The sequence below is a fragment of the Pelobates fuscus genome, chromosome 2, assembly GCF_036172605.1.
Source record: "Pelobates fuscus isolate aPelFus1 chromosome 2, aPelFus1.pri, whole genome shotgun sequence".
In the NCBI taxonomy this organism is placed as follows: domain Eukaryota; kingdom Metazoa; phylum Chordata; class Amphibia; order Anura; family Pelobatidae; genus Pelobates; species Pelobates fuscus.
Window position 1 is genome coordinate 180,360,955 of NC_086318.1, and position 21,220 is coordinate 180,382,174.

The 21,220-nt window shown below is 38.2% G+C and overlaps 1 protein-coding gene across 2 annotated transcripts in view; it reads left to right on the top strand.

The window, feature by feature from the left end:
• Nucleotides 1-21,220, top strand: part of KCNQ5 (potassium voltage-gated channel subfamily Q member 5) — a 608,771-nt gene that overhangs the window by 492,801 nt on the left and 94,750 nt on the right. Inside the window, exons 9-10 of one of the 2 annotated variants that reach the window (XM_063442990.1) lie at nucleotides 2,154-2,180; nucleotides 9,388-9,444. In XM_063442990.1, the coding sequence (XP_063299060.1) occupies nucleotides 2,154-2,180; nucleotides 9,388-9,444 (84 nt within the window). The remainder of the gene's footprint in view (nucleotides 1-2,153; nucleotides 2,181-9,387; nucleotides 9,445-21,220) is intronic. The other variant, XM_063442991.1, reaches the window with a different exon arrangement.

Below are 21,220 nucleotides of genomic sequence, written 5' to 3' on the forward strand. Positions count from 1 at the left end.
TTCTGATTCTCAAGTGAGCATGCTGGTACATCTCGTGGTACCACATCAGTAATTACCCACATTTCAGAATGATAATTGAAAATGAGATTAAACCTCTTCAAATGTTTAGGGGGTTAACACATTTGTCAAACTGGCACACCGCAAACGTAACCAAGGGTTACATTTAAGTATTGGCCAATATCTATGCAGGATCCTAATGATTTCCTCATATGATGAATTATATTTATTTACAAATAGAAGACCTAAATTATTATCCAACATCTTTGAAAGATATAGAAGTACTCCACCTATAATCAGATTTGTTCTTATTATTATCAGAAAAAATATCAAATTTCTTCTAATTATTACCATTTTATACCTATTTTCATTTCTCCTATATCACCCTCCCATACTATAAAAATATCATACATGAAGCGGTGACAGAGGGCCAGTTTGCACCTCCATATTCTCCCACACATAAATTATTTTATCTGCATAGATTGTTAGTGCTATCTTGACTTGTATTGTTTTTTTTTAATTATTTAGTGAGTCACTGCCTCTTTAAGGTTTATCAGCTCTTCTAACAGCTTTGATTTTTTTTTAATTAATTTATGTTTACTTTTAAGTATAATTTTTCAATTTCTTTTAGATTTTATATTCTTGAGTGTCATTTTTAATGCTAACCAGATAAAGAAAAAAATAGTCACCTTTCTAGCTAGGTCTAAAATCAACCCATGTTGTTTGTTTGTATTTATTTTTTACAATTAAATCTGCATATTTAAAAGTCATGAGTTGCTTGAAAAATAGCCAATGTACCATTTTTTTATTCCATCTAGCTTTACCTGAACAGTTCAGTGAATGACTTAGAGAGATTCTTCCTTGAAAGAACACTGTAGGCACTGTATGTCTGGTCATAATGTCTGGGGTCCTCTGGCACTATCTTTGCATTTCATGTTAAACCATTTTCTACCAGTTTAACACAGATTGATGGTCTCTGGCCATCCACAGCACGGCTCCTACTGGATGTATAGTGAAGGCAGAGATTACATACTTCCTTCCATCCAAACCAATTCATACCAGCAATGAGTGCTTTGATAGGCTCAAAGTGGTGCCACTCTCAGCCAATCACTGCTGCTCATTGCTGCTAAGACCAATGCTCCCTCATTAGGCCTAGCAGCACATAAGAGATGGGCTACTGGGGACTCTAATTTAACATTAAAACCTTTAACCCCCTAAGGACCAAACTTCTGGAATAAAATGGAATCATGACGTGTCAGACATGTCATGTGTCCTTAAGGGGTTAAAGTGGTCTAGCGTTAAATGGACAGATGGCTCCAGGGGACTCCAGACACTATAACAACTTCAATTAGATCATTGCAAATCGCAGCATTAAATTGTGGCACTATATAATGATAATAATAATGACGCAGTTACAGTGCCTACAGTGTCTCTTTAATTCAACAATTGCATTATATATTTTATAAATCAGTGGCAAACCCAAGATGGTCTCCAATGATTACAACCCATATATCATAAGGAGTCTGATAGAACGGCAAGCGTTTTGGTGAACTTGCATCCTGACAATTAATTTGGAGCCTGGGGATATTTTATATTTTGTCGGGTTGGGGAGGGGAACATTCCCTTTCACTGGTAAATCATTTTAAAGAGAAATTGTTGAACAAACACTGATCAATTCTAAAATGAAAGCTTGCCTAAGAAAATGCTGTATTCCATTACAGTGCGAGCACAGAATTACACAAAAATCAATTTTAAATTATGTTGAGAACCAAAAAATATAGAAATTGACTGAAATCTACTTCATCACTGCAGATACCCTTTATCTATTTAAAAGTCTACAGCTTTCTGTTAAGTATCTGTCAGCAATGCATTTGCCTTGTTAAGTGCTTAGCTAGCTCAGTTTGCTGTGGTATGTACTGTGCATGCGGCATGTTTAAAGAGGACTGTGGAATATGTATGTAATGTTTCATTTTATTTTTTGCTTGAATGTCTTGTGCCTGCAAAATTACAGTACAACATATGCCTTGTGTCATGTAATCAATTAATACATTTATTTCCAGTTATGCAATTGTCTGATGCATTATTTTTTTGCATAATAATGATTAATACAGTTTGCTTAATTACATTATTTTTCTTTTATTTACTAATACCTGAAGGAAAGAACAAGGAGAGACATCTGGCAGGTTTGTATTAACAGTATTAATTTTTTTTAATAAACAATACATAAATGGTTGTAGTTTAAGGCAGACTTTAATTATGAATTTCTCTAACATTGATAGTGTGTTACAAGTTTGGTATTAAAAAGAGCAGTTGGTGCCCAAGAGAGTGTATTCCAATATTTGTGAATATACATCTCCATTGAAGCTTTTCCAGGCTCCATAACTACTGGCGAGGCATACACTAACAATGTCATACAGTGATACTGGCACACATCGTAGACTGGCAGAGCACACTTACAGCTACTCGTATTGTACAGCATAAATAGATACATACAGACACAATTAGAAATGTAAAGGTATAGCAAAATGTTAGTACACCAAATTTGACTAATGTTGTTCTGTCAAATGTTATGAACCTTGATGAATGAATCTGAGTAACCTGTGGAACTGTGGAATTGTGTCATATGAGGAATGATGAGGTACATGCAATAAGCTTCCCTTGAATATTAACTTTGGTTGAGATTCACAAAAATGTTGCTAACAAAAAAGTAGGGTAATGATCTTTAATTTGAGCAATCTGCGTGGATATTTTAATGGATTCCATGGTGATAGCTCCGATCTTAGAACACTGGTTCCTTTTTCTGTTTGCAGCAGTTTTATAAATCTACCACTATGCATTCAAGGACAAAAGGACAGTGTGCAGTGTAAGTACATCATAATGGGGCACAATGCATTTCCTGCAAGCATTAATCTATTGCTAACTAGCAACATGTTAAAATTATCATATTATACTATAATGGGCATAATGGATATATATATATAATTATATATATATCTATCTATCAATATATATATATATATATATATATATATATATATATACACATATATACAGTAAGCATTGCTAAGATATGTTATTGTTATGTAAATAATCTTTCTTCACTTACTTATATCCTATTTGTGGACCTCTTGTTAAACAAGTATCTGAATACTTGTTAGTTAAGGTAATTTATTTAATTGCTGATCATGAGATGGTTATAAAATATTTAGTTTCATTGATCATTATATCATTGACTTATTTAAAACAGAGTGACCTGGATTATGTCATAGTATGGTCAAAAACTACCTAATGTACATGTGTATTTTATCTGTGCTTTAATTGACATTGCAGAGGAGTAGATGCTATTATTATAATATTTCAAATACTTTTATTGAGGTTTTTCAAATACATATACATATAATGTAATAGCAACAAACATATCGACAATACACATTGATAATACATGAGTTATAACAACAATGATTCTTACAAAGTTACCAGCAATATCATTGCAATAAACATAAAATTAAAAATGTAAACATTTTAAAATAACTAAAATGAAATTTAAAAAAAAATTGGGGGGGTGGGGGAGGGGGGATGTGGAATAATAAAAAGAAAAATAAATTAAACAATAAAATAATTTGACTATTATACTAGTGCAGGAGACTTTGTAGCATGAGTCAGAATATGTATGCAGACATGTCCTAAAGAGATACATTTTACATAGACATCAAACTAGGTGGATTGCTTTTTTTTTTTGTATCAGTCTTTAATTTAGTTTTTAGGATGTTTACTTCAGATCTCACCAGCTGGCCATTTGACCGTCCCCACTGCAGCCCATTAATATTTATTTTTGACATTTGTCCATTTATTTCTCATCCCCTGCACACAGGTTATTGAGTGCCACTTATGGGGCAATACTTTGTTAATATAACCCTTTGTGAGAATTTACTACCTATACTAATCCTTTTTTGTTTTTTTTTGTTTTTGTACTGCATTAGTCTATTATGATTGTGTGGACTCATACACCATATTTATCTCTACTATGTTTAGCTAGTTCTATATTTGGGAATGCTCATGTACTGATAATTACATGTTCTTTTATGCCTTTTTAATAACGGGATTTTCTGTGTGATTATTGCTTTTGACAAATCTGTACTACGTTTTTTTTCTATTAGACTGTACTATTGTAATTTTGCTACCCAGTAAACTATAAATTACATTGTGCCACGGAAAGGAGAAAACTTGTGTGAAAGTGAATAGATAAGTCTTATTGACTCTGAGAGTTATTTTGTCATGACATCAATCCCTTCCTTAGTAAATTAAATCACCCATGAAATGATTACATTTCTTCTTGCGTGAGTGAGATCCTGTTTGCCTCAGTTTCCCTTTGTAATGTTGTCTGGTAGTTATTGTTCACCATTACAAGTGAAATGTAATTATGCTCCCATCATTAGGAAAGGAAAAGCATGTATATCTGCAAGCAGTAATGTCACTGTATGTGCGTGGAAATCCTTGTAAACATTGAGGATTCCGATGAAATATTTATAACATAGTAATTAGACTTGTGGGTGGTGAAAAAATTTGGTTCAGCTGAATCGATTCCTCTGTAAAAAAAAAAAAACATTAGTCTAGGTGGTCCAAAATATGTTCCCATGGCGTTTTCAGTTGAGACGTATTTGGTCCATGTGAACAATGTGGGAAAAAAACAACTCGGACAAACCAAAAGGGAGTGGAAATGGGCCAATCAGTGTACTGCAAAATAAAAATATTATCTATATATTTTGCAGCACATTGAGAGGTGCAATTTCCTGCCATTTGACAGATCAAGTGATAAGAAGTACCAAATAGAGAGAAAAAGAAAGAACAGTATCAAATTTAAGTTTATTTAAAAAAAATATTAAATATCTAAATATAGATTTATTTATTTTTACTGCTCCAGCCTTTTTCACCTATGTTGGTCACTTTTTACTTGATCTATGAATAAAATCTTCATCTATTGGCTGTAACTTAATCTTCAATCAATGAGAAAATGAACGGAGGTGGGACCCCAGCCAAACACAGAGGAAAGGGAGGGAAACCCAGCTCCACAGAAAATACCACCACAAAGTTAGTTCGATATAAATTTTATTCATATTAACAAAGAAATCTCAAAAGTGCCAAAAAAGTGCCAAAAAGAAAATGGGTGAAAAGATATATTAAAAGGGATAAAGGGAATAACCATGAAAAGGAGGGAGGGCCCTATGTATTCAGGTCCGTATTAATCATACATAGAATGTACCTTATCATTCATCTCAAAGAGCATACATGACTGTCCTGTATCTAAGTATAATAACAATGTGACAGAATATTAATTATATGTTATTCAGGAGGTGGTTACATGTAACCGATAAGGTAGGGAAGAGTAAGGGAATAAAGGCAACAGAGCCAAACTCTTTGACTACAATGAAAGGCAGCCAAATAATACAGGAAAGTAGCCTAAGAACAGATTCTAGTAGAGTGTGGAAGTATCACCATAACCCCTAGTATTTTGTAGGTACAAATTTGAAAAAATACACACCCAGCAACCTTGGAATCAATACCCCTCCAAAACCACTTCAAAAGAATGTAATTATTATAAGACAAGAACAGGGTTAGGAGTTTAAGTAGCCTGTGCCCCAAGGAAAATGATCAGGTTACTATTAAGGCTTGTCCCACCCTATTCCTTAATATAGCCAGAGGTATTCGTATGTAGTTTCCAAATTAGAAATAGAAAGACAAATATCTTTAGCTAAGAAAGATGAAAGTACTTCTATCACACTATCTATTATCAAGTTCAAGTTTAAATTAGAGGAAGTAGAAATGTTATTATACTTAGATAAAGGACAGTCATGTATGCTCTTTGAGATGAATGATAAGGTACATTCTATGTATGGTTAATACCGAACTGAATACGTAGGGGCCTCCCTCCTTTTCATGGTTATTCACTTTAACCTTTTTCATATATCTTTTCACCGTTTTCTTTTTGGGCACTTTTTTGCAGTTTTGAGGTGTCTTTGTTACTATGAATAAAATGTATATCAAATTAACTTTTATTTAAGGATGATCTTTTAAGTGGTGGTATTTTATGTGGAGCTAAGTTCCCCAGTTTTTGGCTGGGGTCCCACCTCAATATCTATTTAACCCTCTCTAAGCTATCTTTTTTATTGGTCCACCGATGGAACGCTTAATAATAAACCTCACAGGTGACTCTTCCATTGCCCACTTCTTTTGTTTTGTGATTCAGTCATATAGCAATCAATTTGGATTTATTGAATTTGTACAAACCACTGATTACCCTGAATTCAGACAAATTGCAATTAGTTTGAAACTGAATGCACAAATCTAAACGTAAAAAGGATATATTACTATGGAAATACGGAATAGGGCAGAGTTCTAAAAGTGGAGCAATCACTATGGAAACTGATAGATTAAGCTAAATAATCCATTTGGTTCAGTAGCACTGGTGATGATGAACTTTGTCTAACTTTATAATTTCCTACACTTCATTTAAATTACCTCAGAGTGCTTTGTTACATGTTGTTTCCTACACCACTTACATCATGTAACAAGGAGCTTTGCTCAAAGATAGCTACTAAAATTCATACAAGAGCATTGCCTATAGATTACTCTGAGATGGAACATTTAATCATCGAGATACTTATGTTTATGCGAAAAAAGAAGGTAATTTCAAACATTAATTATACTGCTCTATTAAGAAGGTTATTCAAGGATATTTTGAAGATATGAAGTGTAAGAACATGTATTATTAATATAAATATGTAAGCCTCTATTTTAGTCCATTAAACAGATAATTGTCAATGTTAGCTCTGACGGATGTTAGAGGTATGGGGGGTGCGACCATTTGTTATAAAATGTATTGGTGTGATTGTGTAAATCCAGTAGAGTATGCAATAAGGGTATTGCAGCAGTCAACATGGGAGATGATTGTGGCATAGAAAAGCACCTTAGCTACATCATTTATTGGGTAGGGACTGTGCTTTGAAGATAGAGGATACAAGATTGACTGGAAGTGAGGAGCAACGGAGAGGTTATGATTAAGTAGAACACCAAAGCAGAGAGGGTTGATTGTAGAGCCATTGACCTGAGGGAGACAAGAGGTTATTGTAAGTGCTTGAGAGAGGAAACATTAGAAGTTCTCATATGGAGAAACTGAGTTTAAGAACGTGAGCTGTCATTCCCTTAAAAATGGAAAAGAGGCAGCTGGAGACACGATTTAAGAAGGTTGGAGCAATATCAGGAGAAGACAGATAAATCTGAATGTTATCAGCTTAAAAGTAGTAGTGAAAACCAAAGAACTGGTTTGTTTACTAAGAGAAGCAGTATAGATTAAAAACAGTAGATAACTAAGAAAAGAACCTTAGTGAATCCTGACAGAGCAGAGGAAGCCCCATGGACCTCTCTAGTCAAGGTTATGTAAATGTGGTTGTATCCAACACAAGCTACACATCTACACTGCTGCAGCCCTACACACATTCTGCATTTATACAGCCAGAGCTATTTACTAGATTGTCTAAATGTAGATTTTTTTCCTAACTCAGCTATTTTTCTAACTTGGTTATAAGCCTAATGTTTACGTTTAATTTTTTTTTTCATGACAATTCAACCCTATGTAGCTCATTTTATTTGAACTTTTCCTTTATATATACACAATACATGACATAATTAAAGTCATTTAAGCAAAATGCTACAAATATTTTGGAAAGGTTATTCTTCCATTTCAAAACTTTATCACACCTCCATGGCATGGTCTGTTTCTATGTGTTAGAAGTAGTCAGTTAAAAATGCTAATATGAACGCACTGAGCTTCAAAAGGATAAAGAAATGAAAAATAGTAGTACAGATAAACAAGCAGGAACCCCTGGGAAAATGTGAGTAGTTCCCCCGACCCGCACAACAAATGTTCTACCCTATTCCCACATGTCATGTGCAGTGAGTTGTAGGTATAGATTATAAGAAATGAAGGTGCTGGGTAGATTTATTCTGTTCATTCTCCATCCAGCGATCTGTGGGTCCTGTTGCTTGCCTGCTAATGTAATAAACTAGCAAATAACATTCAGCAGCTTTTGTTTTTCTGTGAACCATGGAAGCAATTTAAATCTCAGCCACTGCGTAGCTTCCTATGGGAAACTTTGTAATAAAAATTCTCTCAGGAACAGATTTTTTTTTTTTTTTAAGTTATAAGTATTTGATTTCCATTAAAAATAAGAAATGCACTAATATGACACTATGATAATGAAGTTGAAAGAAGTGAATATTGGGAAATTGCTTTAATCTCCGCAGTAACAGTCTTGAAGGCTGCTCTTTGGCATATAAATAATGAGCATTCTCAAACACGATTCCATTAGCATGCCTTCTCAGCCATGTGAGACCAATGCAGAAATAGTATTTGTGAGTGTGTATGCATTCCCATGATAACGCACACGTCTACTGATTGAAAAAAGGAAAAGGAGAAATTGCATAGTCAAAAGGTTGCGTGATTAACACATCTATATGCATCGCTTCCTCTAGAGTATGGCGAAGCGAAAAATACTTTTAAACAAGTATAGTAAACATTTAATAAATGAGAACACATTTAGTATGTTTGAAAGTCAGTTCAAATCTTTTTTTAGCAATCCGCCCCAAATGCTTGAGCAGTTAAGTGCCTGAGGGTCAGTTTATACAATGGGATAAAGTCCACGGGGGATTATTTATTAAACAATAAATTGTAGCAAATTAACAAGGGAATTGCGAAATGTTGGCAAAAATAGCCGAACTGGAAAAATAAAATATCAAATTCAGCTATTTTCACACTCTGCTATTTTTAAGTTCAGCTATTACTACCAGAGTTGAGTATTTTTCATCTGTGCTGCACACTGTATATCTAAAAGGTTAAGCACTTTACAGATTAATTCCAAACAGGGCAATTACATGACATTTAGCGAATCCTAACTCTTTGTATTTCTGATTTAACAAACCATCCATAATCGTTATCAAAAGAATGTTGTTTTTTTTCTTTAACCATGTGTAGTATTTCATAGACATAGACCCAGCTGACCAGGTATGTTGGGAGAGGTAGTCCAAAGCTACTTTCAGACAACTGCATTGCACTACACCTCCTTGCATGAATGCCAAGTCTTTTTGATCGAGAACGTTGTATTCCACAGCTTCGAAGTAGTCCAGATTACTTATGATTCTGTATTATAGTATTTGTATGAATTACTAATATTATGAAATCTTGTTCTTAGTATTCTAAATGCTGTGAATCTAGTTTAGAAACACGTTTGTCTTTCTGTGCATGTAGTCTCTGAATATAAATATAGTGAGGTCCTAGCATGTCTCCTACTGGTGCTATGCTTAGTAACATTACCCTCTATTTCCCCTCACTCCTAGTAAGCTTTGTAGTAATAAACAGAAGCTCTTCAGGATGTACACCTCTCGGAAACTGAGGTATTCAGAATCCTGTCTGCTCACATGATATCTGAGAATGCTAGCTGATAGCAGGTGCATGATGAGTGACAGCCTCTCCTGGTGCTTTGTAATCTCCAATTTGTCCTCTCTCTGTTCTCCTTCCTGTGACCTTATTCCTGATTTCCTGGGATTCTCAAATTGCTTGTAACGTTTCCTGCTGCCTGCTGCCTGTTCGACTGTATTGTTAGACTTGCTGATATCTTTCAAATAGAGGTTTTATCCTCCAGCATATAACCGCAAAGTAGCAGCACGCATGGGCTTGTCTGAACAGAGTTGCTCTCCTGTTCTGGAGATCGCAAAAAAATGCCAGAGCCTACATTCAGCTGCTGAAATTATATGCAACAGATGTCATAATTGATATGAATTATGTAAAAGTGGCTCACAATTGTGAACATTTGTTTTAATGCATCCTTGCACCTTGTTATTCAGGGATCACTATATCTCATTTTCTTATTTAAAAATCTGTGGATTGCGTCACTTGTTTGGGAATGTGGAGAATTTACAAGGGAATATTTTAGCCAAAATAGGTGAACTGGAAATTTTCCAATATCCAAGTTTATTCTTCACAATTCCAAGTAAGATGAAGACTATATAAGTTTAACAGAGTATTTAATATGTATTCATGTTCTTATTGCAATAAATTTATTGATGTACTTACTAGGAGCCAGGTTTTTTTTTAATAACTGAATTAAATTATCTCGAGTTACTAAACTCATATTTAAAGATTGTCTGCAACAAAGATTTGGGATAATACCTAGCGATAAATTTTATCCAGGTGATTCAAACCACAAAAAAGGATTCTTATTGAAAAAAAAAAGTTGGGCCAATTGCTTAGGGAATGGGAGGTAGGAATAAAACCGAAAATGCAAGTGATACCTCAACTATTTAATTTAACTCTATTTAACAAATATCTATTTGGAAATGACTGCTGATCCAAAGTTCCCATCCCTGTAGGCCCCCAGTAAAACACCAGACACAAACTTAAGTGGATAAGGGCAATGGCTGCAGCTTTATTAACTCCATAATAACAATTTTAATGAATTAACCAACAGGCAGTTCTGTTCCAACCTTTTTTCTAAGTCCCCAAAACAGCCAAAACAGGCATTTTCTAAGTCCCTAAAACAGGCATTTGCTATCAGCCTCGTGCAGACTGTTGTCTCCCCATACAGAATCAGCAGTTCATTGCATACTGCATACTGCATACTGCGACTGCACTGTACAGGAATCCCAAAAGCTGTGACAAAAAGAAAAAAAGAAAGCGACATCACACAACAAGCCTCCCATAACATGAAAGGGTGTGAAAAATTAGTCGGGGTCCCTCAACGGCTCCTGCTGACGGCAAGTCCCCACTCTTCCATATTGTATTGCAACCTAACACAACAAGCAGCAATGTAGCAACATAATCCCACAATTCATGAGCAGCAGTCACGTTCCCCCTTCCTAAGGTGTCCAGGGGAAACTTACTGTTGACTGTAAGCTGCACACTTGAAATATATCTAATCATGAGGGAGTGCGCATGGTAAGTGGATAACCGACTTGCTACATTTAGCAGAAAACCACAGATTTCAAACAATGTTGATAGACTTGGAATTTTCCCAGCTAGGTCCATGAGCCACAACCCACAACAGTTTTCATTTTTCTCATGTCTATAATATCTGTAAAAGAAATGTAAACATGTCCTTATGTAAAAGATGGAGCCCCTGTTTTTCCCTTGTGGATTTTTATTCCTTACTGAGTACTTTTAATCATCTGCGAACAATGTATGTCTGCAAACAGTTAGTGAATTAATTTCCTTTAAATTAGCTGTTGGAGATATATAAAATTATGATATGTTTTGTAAAAAAAAAAAAAAAAAAAAAAAAGTATTTCTGCATGTATCAAAATTGGAAGAAATGCAAGAATATAAAGTTCCAAAACAAGAATATTTTAAATTTGTATTGCATGAACTCCCATTGGAAGTGAAAATTGGTAGATTTGCTGATTGCAGTACCCATATTAGTCCAATAATTGGGATGCCGAAATAGCATAGGTTTTTCCGCATGCCGTAATATTTTTTATTGCACCAATAATACATATTAAAAGATAAGCTTTCAACCTCTCTTCTTCAGATCAGAAACAATACTGATTAATACAGACAAATTTAACATTTGTTTGTTAATATGCAATACATCCAGAACAAGAACCCCTCTAGTTGTGACATATAATCCTTCCTTGGAGAGAATACCCCAAATCGTAAAAGACCTAAAACCATTGCTTTTAGAGAACCCCACATGTAAAGAAATATTCAACACCCATATTGTCATTCAAATAATAACCCAATGTAAGGCAAAAAACATGCACAACAAACTGTTACAAAGAGAACAAGACAGCACAAAGGGTTGCACCTAACCATGCAACAAAGCTGTGCAAACTGTGCCAGCACATAACCATGCAAACTGGGCCAGCACATATGTAACAGAAGTACAGCCAGGCACAGTAAATAACAAACCACAAAACAACACGAAGAATTCATATTCATGCACATCGGCTTATGTGGTATGCACATGATACAATGCACAACCTGACACAGAATATCGCATGTTGGGAAACGTATCTAAAAATACAACTCATGATTAAAATACATTGGCATCATATTAAATAACAAAGAAAAACATTATTGTACTCCAGTTGGACACCATTTCACTCAGTCTGATCATACAATATAAAACCTAAATATAAATATACTTGATGGGTACTTCAACTACACGCAACCAAAAAGTAACATGTCTTACCCTTTCGTCCACCATCTATCATCCACTTTTATGCATACATGTATATTGACATTTTTATGCCTTTAAAAAGTTACACTTTTTAATGGACGTATTATATACACTTTTATTTGTATGTAAATCTTAGGTTTTAAGTTGTTTATTCAATTGCTCCCTGTTCTCTGGCTGTTTCCTTAGCCCAAAATTCCAAAACCATATTCTGCTATGCCCCCTCCCCTGGAAAGCTCAAGTTCCCTTCCCCCAAATCCATCCTGCCAAACAAACAAAAAAAAAATGACTGAGTAAATATGGTAAATACTGTTGTGTATAAAGACATACAGAATGAGTGTGTGCATGTCTTTATGTATGTGTGTGTAAATGTCTGAGTGCATGTCTGTGTAAATATGTGTTTGTGTTTAGTAGTATGTGTCTGTGACAATGTGGGTAGAAGCATGTGTAGTTGTGTGTGTGTGTAGCAATATGTGTGCATAGTGTGGGTATCAGTATATGTGTGTTTGTGTAACTGCATGAGTAGCAATGTGTAGTAGTGTGTGTGAAACAGTGTAGGTAGTAGTGTCTGTGTGGACAATGTGGGTAGCAATACGTGTATGTAACAGTGTGGGCAGCATTATGCGTAGCAATCTGGGTAACCGTATGTGTAGCAATGTGTGTGTGTGTGTTTGCGTGTACAGTCTGGGTAGCAGTATGTGTAGCAATATGTGCACAGTCTGGGTAACAGGATTTTGCTATGTTCAGCCTGAGGGGCTTTGCACAGATCAGGCTCCTTCGGACTGGATATAGTGATTCCAGAATCCTGAACCATCTGTTCCAGACAGCAACCAACAGACACCAGACTGGAGCAAAGGAGGGGACTTGTCATAGGGGGTTTTATGTCAGTAATCATACATTTCAGTATGTTGATCAGTTTTGCAGACCTGAAAAAGAGAGGAAACTCTTGAAATCTTGTCTTTGTTAGTCTAATATAAAGGTATCGCTGCATACTGTAATACTCTATATTCCTATTATTTTGTCACCTGAAGATACTAAGATTTGTCTGCAAAGAGATAACTACGATAAAATGACCAGGCAATCTTTTTGGAGGGGTCTCTTTCGCTGTATTTACATATGAGATGTTTTAGATTAAAGCATGTCATAGTTTGGTCCTTGATGTGGCCAGAAACTTTAACATTTTTGCTTTGGTCCTTAACTCCGTAGTAGAGGAGTGAAGCAGAAAAGCATTGAACTAAGCAGTACAACTGACATTAATAATGGATTAATTAAATGCAGTGTTTTCCACTATTTCAAATTTTAGACACAAAATCATGACTTGGAAAACTTTTATTATAATTACAGCTTTTTTATCATGTGATTTGTGGCTTTAAAGAATATTTTAAGTTAAACGTAATGACGCAATCAAAATTGCAAAATGTAAGGGTATATTACCACGCTGTTGTATTTGTTTTGGTAGGTCTACCCGCACTTAAATTTATAAAGCAAGTGCAATTTTTAAATTGTATTTATTTATTTATTTATTTATTTATTATAAAGGAGTTGTTAAAAAAAAAAAAAAAAAAATGTACTTAAATGTAACAAAGGGTGCTGTGCGTGTGTGTGATGGGGCAGAGTGTGTGTGAGGTAGGCAGTGTGTATGAAGGGTGTTTGTGAGGGGTGTAGTACATATGTGAGGGGGCAGCGTGTGTGAGGGGGCAGTGTGTGTGTGTGAGGGGGCAGTGTGTGTGTTTGTGTGTGTGTGTAAGGTGTGTAAGGTGTGTAGTGTGTATGAGATGTGAAAATCTATCTTAATATCACCCCCTCCCTTCTTCTTACCTTTTACCGTGGAGGGGGGACATAATGCTGCAAGTCCTGGTGGTCCAGAGGTGGCATGTTCACTCCGGCTGGAGGCTGACCTTACTGTCCTCCTTCAAGCACAGTACTGTATCAGAGATTTGCCATGGTAACGCTACGACCAGCTTGCTCACGGGAGGAACACAGAGCCTCCTAGGCCCTCCCTTCCATCCCTCTGCTGGAATTAATGTAAGCAGGCCATTGGGAGAGATCTTTGATCTCCTCACCAGCCCGAGAGGGTTTACAGCAAGGCTGGCTCTGCATGAGCTGGCAGGGGAGATGAAAGGATCTCCCCTGCTGGCCTTGGTCCACAGCCATCAAGGCCCACTAGGAGATTTCTGCAGAACCACCACCATCCACCTAAAAAAAAATCCCAAACCGCGCACTAGTGGGCAGTAGGAACTAGGTTGACTACCCCTGGTTTAGGGGAACCATTCCTTTAGCAAGCTATTTGTGCTTTGGAGATGGAACTCTTCACTAGCCCCATCCTCTAACATAAAGATTTAGCTAGTGCTTTCTTTCTCTCTTTGCCAAGTGATATGATTTAGCTTCCTGCTCTGCATGTATTTACTAATTTAGGGTTATTTACTACAGTATAAATTCTCAGTCAGATGTTTTCAGTTCATTTATTTAGGACAAAATTGGTATTTTATTGGGATTTATAGCATACCATAGCATACCTTCCACCATTTCAAATGGACACTTTAATTTTAGAGGTGTGATTGGGGGTGGGGCCATGGGTGAGGCTGTTTTAAGAAATTTCTGATGACTCACTAATAAAATTTTATACAACTAAAATTAAATTTAGAACAAGAAAGATGCATGTTATTTACACAGGCTGATTTCTAAACACATGTATGATGTTTAAAGACACATTACTGTAAATATTATTGCTATGGGGCTCTGTTATATACTAAGACACACCAACAATATGAAGCTCATACAAAAAAGGGACATTTGGATAGAAATGAGGGGCAGAGGGATTTGGGCCCAAAATAGGTACTGATCCTCCTAAATAGGGACACTTGAGACATATAGAATAGTAGAATTTTAAACAAAATTATAAAATTTAAATGGACACTATTTATGCAGTCCTCCCCTACATGTGACCTACACGGTCTCTTTACACTTTTCCTGTAATGAGAGATCTAATGTTTAAATGTTTACATTTCCTTTGTTGCACAGTCTGTTTTGTAACGCATGCTCTTATTTTTTTTCCAATTTTTTTCCAATTTGAATTGTATTTGGATTTGTACACAGGTACACATCTTATTCAATCTTATTCAATGTATGTAAATGAAGATGAAGCAAATTAAGACATAGGAAGACATCGACAATGGTATGGCGTGACAGGCGCTACAGGCATTAGTAGGGAGACTACTGTGGCAAAGTATTAAGTAGTGTCTAGCTTGGTATACATATAACTGAACTGTACAACTAGGGCATATGTTAGCAGGGGTGATAGAATAGATAGAGATAGATAGAAGTGTTCACAGGAACTGGTGTCTTGGCTCTAGTCAAGTTTCACTGGATTGTTCAGGTTAGAGTTCCATTAACTTGCATTCCTGCCCTCATAGTTATCATTGCTGGCAGTTTAAGATGTCACAGAAATGCCACTGTGTCCCCAGAGGAGGGCAGTGTTGTAGTGGTATCTCCGTGCTGGAGGTCAGTGAACCGTCTTCTCCCCAGCAATATTTCACAGCGTGACCCCACAGCCATGGGAGCCAACATTCTTCTCTCCAGCAGAACGGAAAATGACAAGTCTCTGAATAATGCGACTGTGCAGCGCTCGAACTGAATGTTTCCCAAGAGTCTGGAGCAAGTCAGGACGGCAGCGTGAGCTGTGACATTCCTGTTGACCACAATCGTGTCTCTGGGCGCTCCAGCTGGTGCTGTTGCGGCCTTGGAGACTCTGAATGCTGAGATGAGTAGCATGGGGTCAGTTCCTCCCTTGAGACCCATTGAGGTGATTAGCCTCTGGATAAAAGGCAGCAATGCCTCCTCCCCTATCGTCTCTGGGATACCGCGGAGGCGGATGTTCCGACGTATGTGGCGGACACCATCCAGGAGATCATCCGGTTCAGCCTCTGCACTTGCTGGGCTAGGCCCTCTACCTGGCTAGGCCCTCTACCTGGCTTTTTGCAGCATGCCATCCCAGGTATTCTTCATTGACTCCACCGCTTGTACCTTCTGGCGGTGGATGCCCATTTCCTCCTGAGTTTCTTTCAGGTCGGCCTTCCATACCTTGCCAGGTCTGTCAGGAGCCTTTTGATGTCTCCTTTCGTGGAAGGTGAGTCCTCTCCTGGTCCTGGGGAAGTGAGTATTTCCTCCTCTTCTGATGACTCTTCTGAGGCTTCTTCCTCCTCTCGAGGTTCTGGGCTTCTGGGTGGCGGCGGGGTAGGCCGCTCGAATGAGAAGCTTATATCTGGCACTCTAGTACTCTTTGCCCCCATGTTGTTATCTGGTGGTAGGTTGTTGGGTATTTGTCTCCCCAAAGCTCAAGATGTGTTAAAAAGTGTATTTTTCCGTTTCTGGTACGGAGCTCAAAGGAGATCCGTCTATGTTCCAGCTCGGTCGACCCCTTCCTCCCCCCCCCCCTCATCTCATGCTCTTTTAATAGCCTGCTAGGGTCTGCAAAATTTGGTGTTTTAGATACAAGCCTCTTTAATTAAATGTGAAGTCCAGACAACTCAGACTTTGGGAATAATCCTTTCTTTACTAAATATCCAGTGTGACGGACCGCTGGCACTCCAACCGAGTACCTCCGCCAATCGATGCTCCTAGCGCTTGCCGAGGACTCCGAGCACTCCAACCGACACCATCAGCGCTGCGGACCCCACTTCCAGCGGTGCAGCTGCGCCGGGGTCTCGCCGTCTCTCACCCATGCTGGATCCACGATCAGGATCCAGCTCCCAGTGGGTGAACTTCTCCTAAATCCAGAGAGCGTAGCAGGAACAAATCAAGCTCTTACATGAGCTTACTCTGAGGAGTAAGTGATTATAGCAATCCCCAGAGTGTAGGTATCCCTTCCCCCAATCATGAGCCAAGGCTTCAAGAAAGGTGCAAGTTGTCTGGTTTATTGAGGGCTACCTGCCCGGTATTTATGCAAGTGTCCACCAAGTGGACACTCCCCTAGGGGACCTGATGGAACAATGGGACACATATTGGATATTAGCCAATCACAGACAATACAAACAAAACACTCCCACAGTGACATCACACTCCCTCTCTATCCTGGTGATATTTGGGAAGTAATCAAATTATCTCCCAGGACAGAGGCAAGACTCCATTAACCACATGGTTACAAAAAGGCATAAAATTACACAATGTTACAATTACTACATAAAACATATACATGCAACATATCCGCAGATAGCTTAGATCTGAGTGCACATTATTACCTAATGGCGCTCAGATCACATACATACAGTTCAATCGCCATGGAGCCAAAGTCTTTTCCATAGTCTTTCGTTACACGACTAAGCTCCATGGCATAGCTATCTGGGGTAGCACTACTCACATACTGAAAGTCCCGAATGCCCTGGCAGAAATACACAAATAAACCTTTCTGCAGGGTAAAATACAGCTATCAGCACTGGGGCCATAGTCGGAAGGCAGGAGGCTAGCCAGTAGTCCCCTCCAGGCACAAGTGGCGAAGGGCACTTCGTCACATCCAGTTATAATGAATTTAAAACAATTTAAAATTTTGGGTACAGAATGGTGTCTTGGAAATGACTTTGTTTAGCAGCAGCATTGTTGATACCATAATCACTACATACCTTTGTAGGAGTTATAATGCTATTAGTCTGAATTTGCATACCTCCCAACTTCTGTCATCATTAATGTGGGACATGTGGGCGGTGTTCCAAAGGGACACATAACTAGCGATGCCTACCGAGGCCGCGGTCACTAGGGAAAGGAATGGTCTTGTCCAAAAAAGGGAGGCCCGCCACCTGAAAGGCAGCCTGACCACCCACTAGTGCTGCTAAAGTTCTCCCTCCATGGTTCTACTGCCGGCTGACAGTGCAATTGCGTCTAATGATGTGCTCATGCTGTGCTGCCCAGGGACTGTTCCCTCGTGTCCCTGAATGTGGGAAACTAGGAAACTAAAGTGGGTCGGCGGGACAGCACCTCAAAATCGTGACTGTCCACCCATTACTTAGTTCTGGGTCAAACTGTTTTTAAATCAGTTTACCAAAACTAAGCACCTCTGACAAACCTGTGGCCTTGCCTTTTGCTCCGTTATTGCTAATGCGGAAGTATCACTTTTGCATTAGCCATATCAGTTTCATCCATACTTGGATTGCATTAATTCACTGATCTCATTAGGTGATGAATTCGGCCTGTGACTTGCATCCAAATATGTACCTTTACATTTTTTTATTACATTTTTAATTGCACTACGGTTCAGTGTTTAGTGAATATAGTCCATACTATTGAATACAAATATAAAAAATACATATTTAAAGCAATTTGGCTCCAAGTGAAAGCATCACTCTGCTGCATTAAACACTGTCAGCATAAAGCATACACTGCTTATCCCTCTGTTTAAAGAATGGGTTTCTATGAAAGTAAATCCTTTTAGACTCTGGAAAGTATAATGATCTTATTAGCTTTTGGGTATAAGATTCCATACTATGAAAATCAATCAAACATGTAGGGACTGTTCCTGCCAATGGCTCGTGGGTGAAGTCATAGAGCATGTAATTAGTGTAGATGCTACTAGCAATATTTTGCATCCCTTGCAGTTATGAGGTTAAAGTGTTGGATAAAAATGGGGGCTGAAGATGCTTGCACCTTTGGCGTTAGTGTAGGGTACCGGAAGACAAGTAGTCGTGTTAGAAACATCAGAGCAAAACATTAGGTGCGCAAACCTGGTGTCTTAGCTAGCGGGTGGGGGGGATGGTGAGAGGTGGAGGCACCCCTGTAAGGGGGTGATTACCACATGTTAACCATGGTAGCCATAAAATAAGAGGTGTGTCCCAGAGAACAATTGAATGGTTAAAGGCCTATATATAGGAGCGTGTAACTAAAATAAAGTAAAACAAGGCACTAATGCATGAAACACAAACTAAGATCATGGTATAATGAGTCCGTCAACATTCAGGGTATTTCAGCAGTCACAGGGTTTCTGTGCCGTGAAGCTGGGATAAATGGACAGGGTCCCAAGTGGGTCGGGATGGTGAGCCTGGGGTATGTAGCCATCTTCCAGTGTCGACAGTCAACCCGAGCTTCATGAATTCACCAGGAATGTCAGAGGCCCCAAGGACCTTTAGAGTACCTGAGTTGTGTGGGATGACAAGACAGCAGGGTGCACCCCATCTGTATGGGATCTTGCGTGTTGCCAACTCAGCTATCTCCGCCAGTCCATCATGGCTTTAGACAGGTCAGGATAGAACTTCAAGGAGTGCTCCTTGAATCGGTAGGGAGTCTTGTTGTGAACAGCAGCTAAAAGCGCTTGTTTGTCTTGCTCAAGCTGGAAACATATGATGACATCCCGGGGAGCATCCACACTGCCGCCTGTAATCCTATAGAAGCCACCCAGTAGCATCATTTTAGCTTGCTTGGCCGACAAGAGGTGTGACAGCAGCCGGTGGAAAAAAAACGAGGTATCTCAGCAGCCTCTAAAGCGTGTGCTAGGCCGCGCATTTTGATGTTTTTCCAGCGCTTTCCATTTTCTAATAGTGCAATGCGATCTACGTACAGCTATGATTTTCCTGGACCATCTGTAGCTGCTGTTCTAGATGGGTAATGCGGAGTTCCTGAGCTGCTGTATTCAGCTCTGCATCTTGGAGCTGCGTAGATACCCTGCCAAGCTCTTCACGGAACAGGCCTATGTCTGCCGCGATGTTCCGTCGAAGCTCATCAAGGAGGCCCCGCAAGGTTGTTTCTGTCACCGGATTATTCACGGTAGGTGCAGTTGGCGGGTGTTTGCCCCTCCTCACTTCCTGCATGTCTGCAATTGTTGTATCTGCTAAGGAGTCTTCGCTGGAGGAATGGGAAGGCCCTGCGGTTGACTCCATGATGGTTCGCTTTGAGAGTTGTGGCCTTCATAGTAGTTCCCCAATATGAGCAGTTGTTGGCGTTTTTTCTGCCTTATATCATTTGCTTTTCTTGCCCATGTCTTAGGTGAGTATTATCCGAGCTGCTGGTTGTGCAAAGGCCAGGCTTGCCCTCAAATTTGGGCAATTATGCTTAGTTTAGTTGCGGAGCTCTGCTGGAACACGTCCGGACAGTATGGCTGCTGGCCTCCCATCATGCCTTATTTTTGTTTGATTGCCGCTAGCATGTAACAGTTTATGCATGTGTGAAGCATGATTTCAATGTAAAAATAAAACCATTTAATCCATTGCTTCTATTAGTGGCCATTAGTACATTATTTTAACACATATTACTATATTATTTGTAAAAAACAAATGAATGCATTTGGATCTGTCATAGGGTTTGGGGATATATATGTTGTGTGTATATATGTATACATTTCCTTATGTAAAAAGAGACACCAAGGTCCTTGCACTCAGACTAACTCAAATATTTAAATGCCGGTAGCACTTTAAGCCACAGCCAAAATAGATATAGTAAGAAAGGGAGTGCACTAACGGTCTTTTGACGTCAAAAGCTTTTCTTTTATTCTTTTTTTTCATTCCATTTTATTCCATAAAATCAAAGTTTCAGCCCTCGTCTATCTATCTATCTATCTATCTATCTATCTATCTACCAGTAGAGAGCACTCTGGAGTCTTGGTAAAGTAAATTCAAACTGCTGCTTTATTAAGCAAACACAGTGATTAACATAATAGTCGACGTTTCAGTCTATATAGAAACGGTACAGGTACAGATCCTAGTAAGTATGTATGTTAGTATGTGTGTTACACGTGATACTCCTAGGTGGGGTCCCCTTAACCATCACCAATAATACAAATCACAAAAATATACAAGGTGGAGGATCTTACATGAAAATTATACAATAGGTCTTTTGGTTGTTCTCATAAATATGATACAATAGGTCTTGTGGCGATTCTCCTATAATAAAGCATAAAGAGAGAAACACAATAGTGCAATATTGCCTGTAGTGTCAATTAAAGTGCCAAAGTGTAATTAGATGCACTCACAAGTGTGGAGCCAGTATGGATTAGGCTCACAATTTCAGCAATGTGGGATATA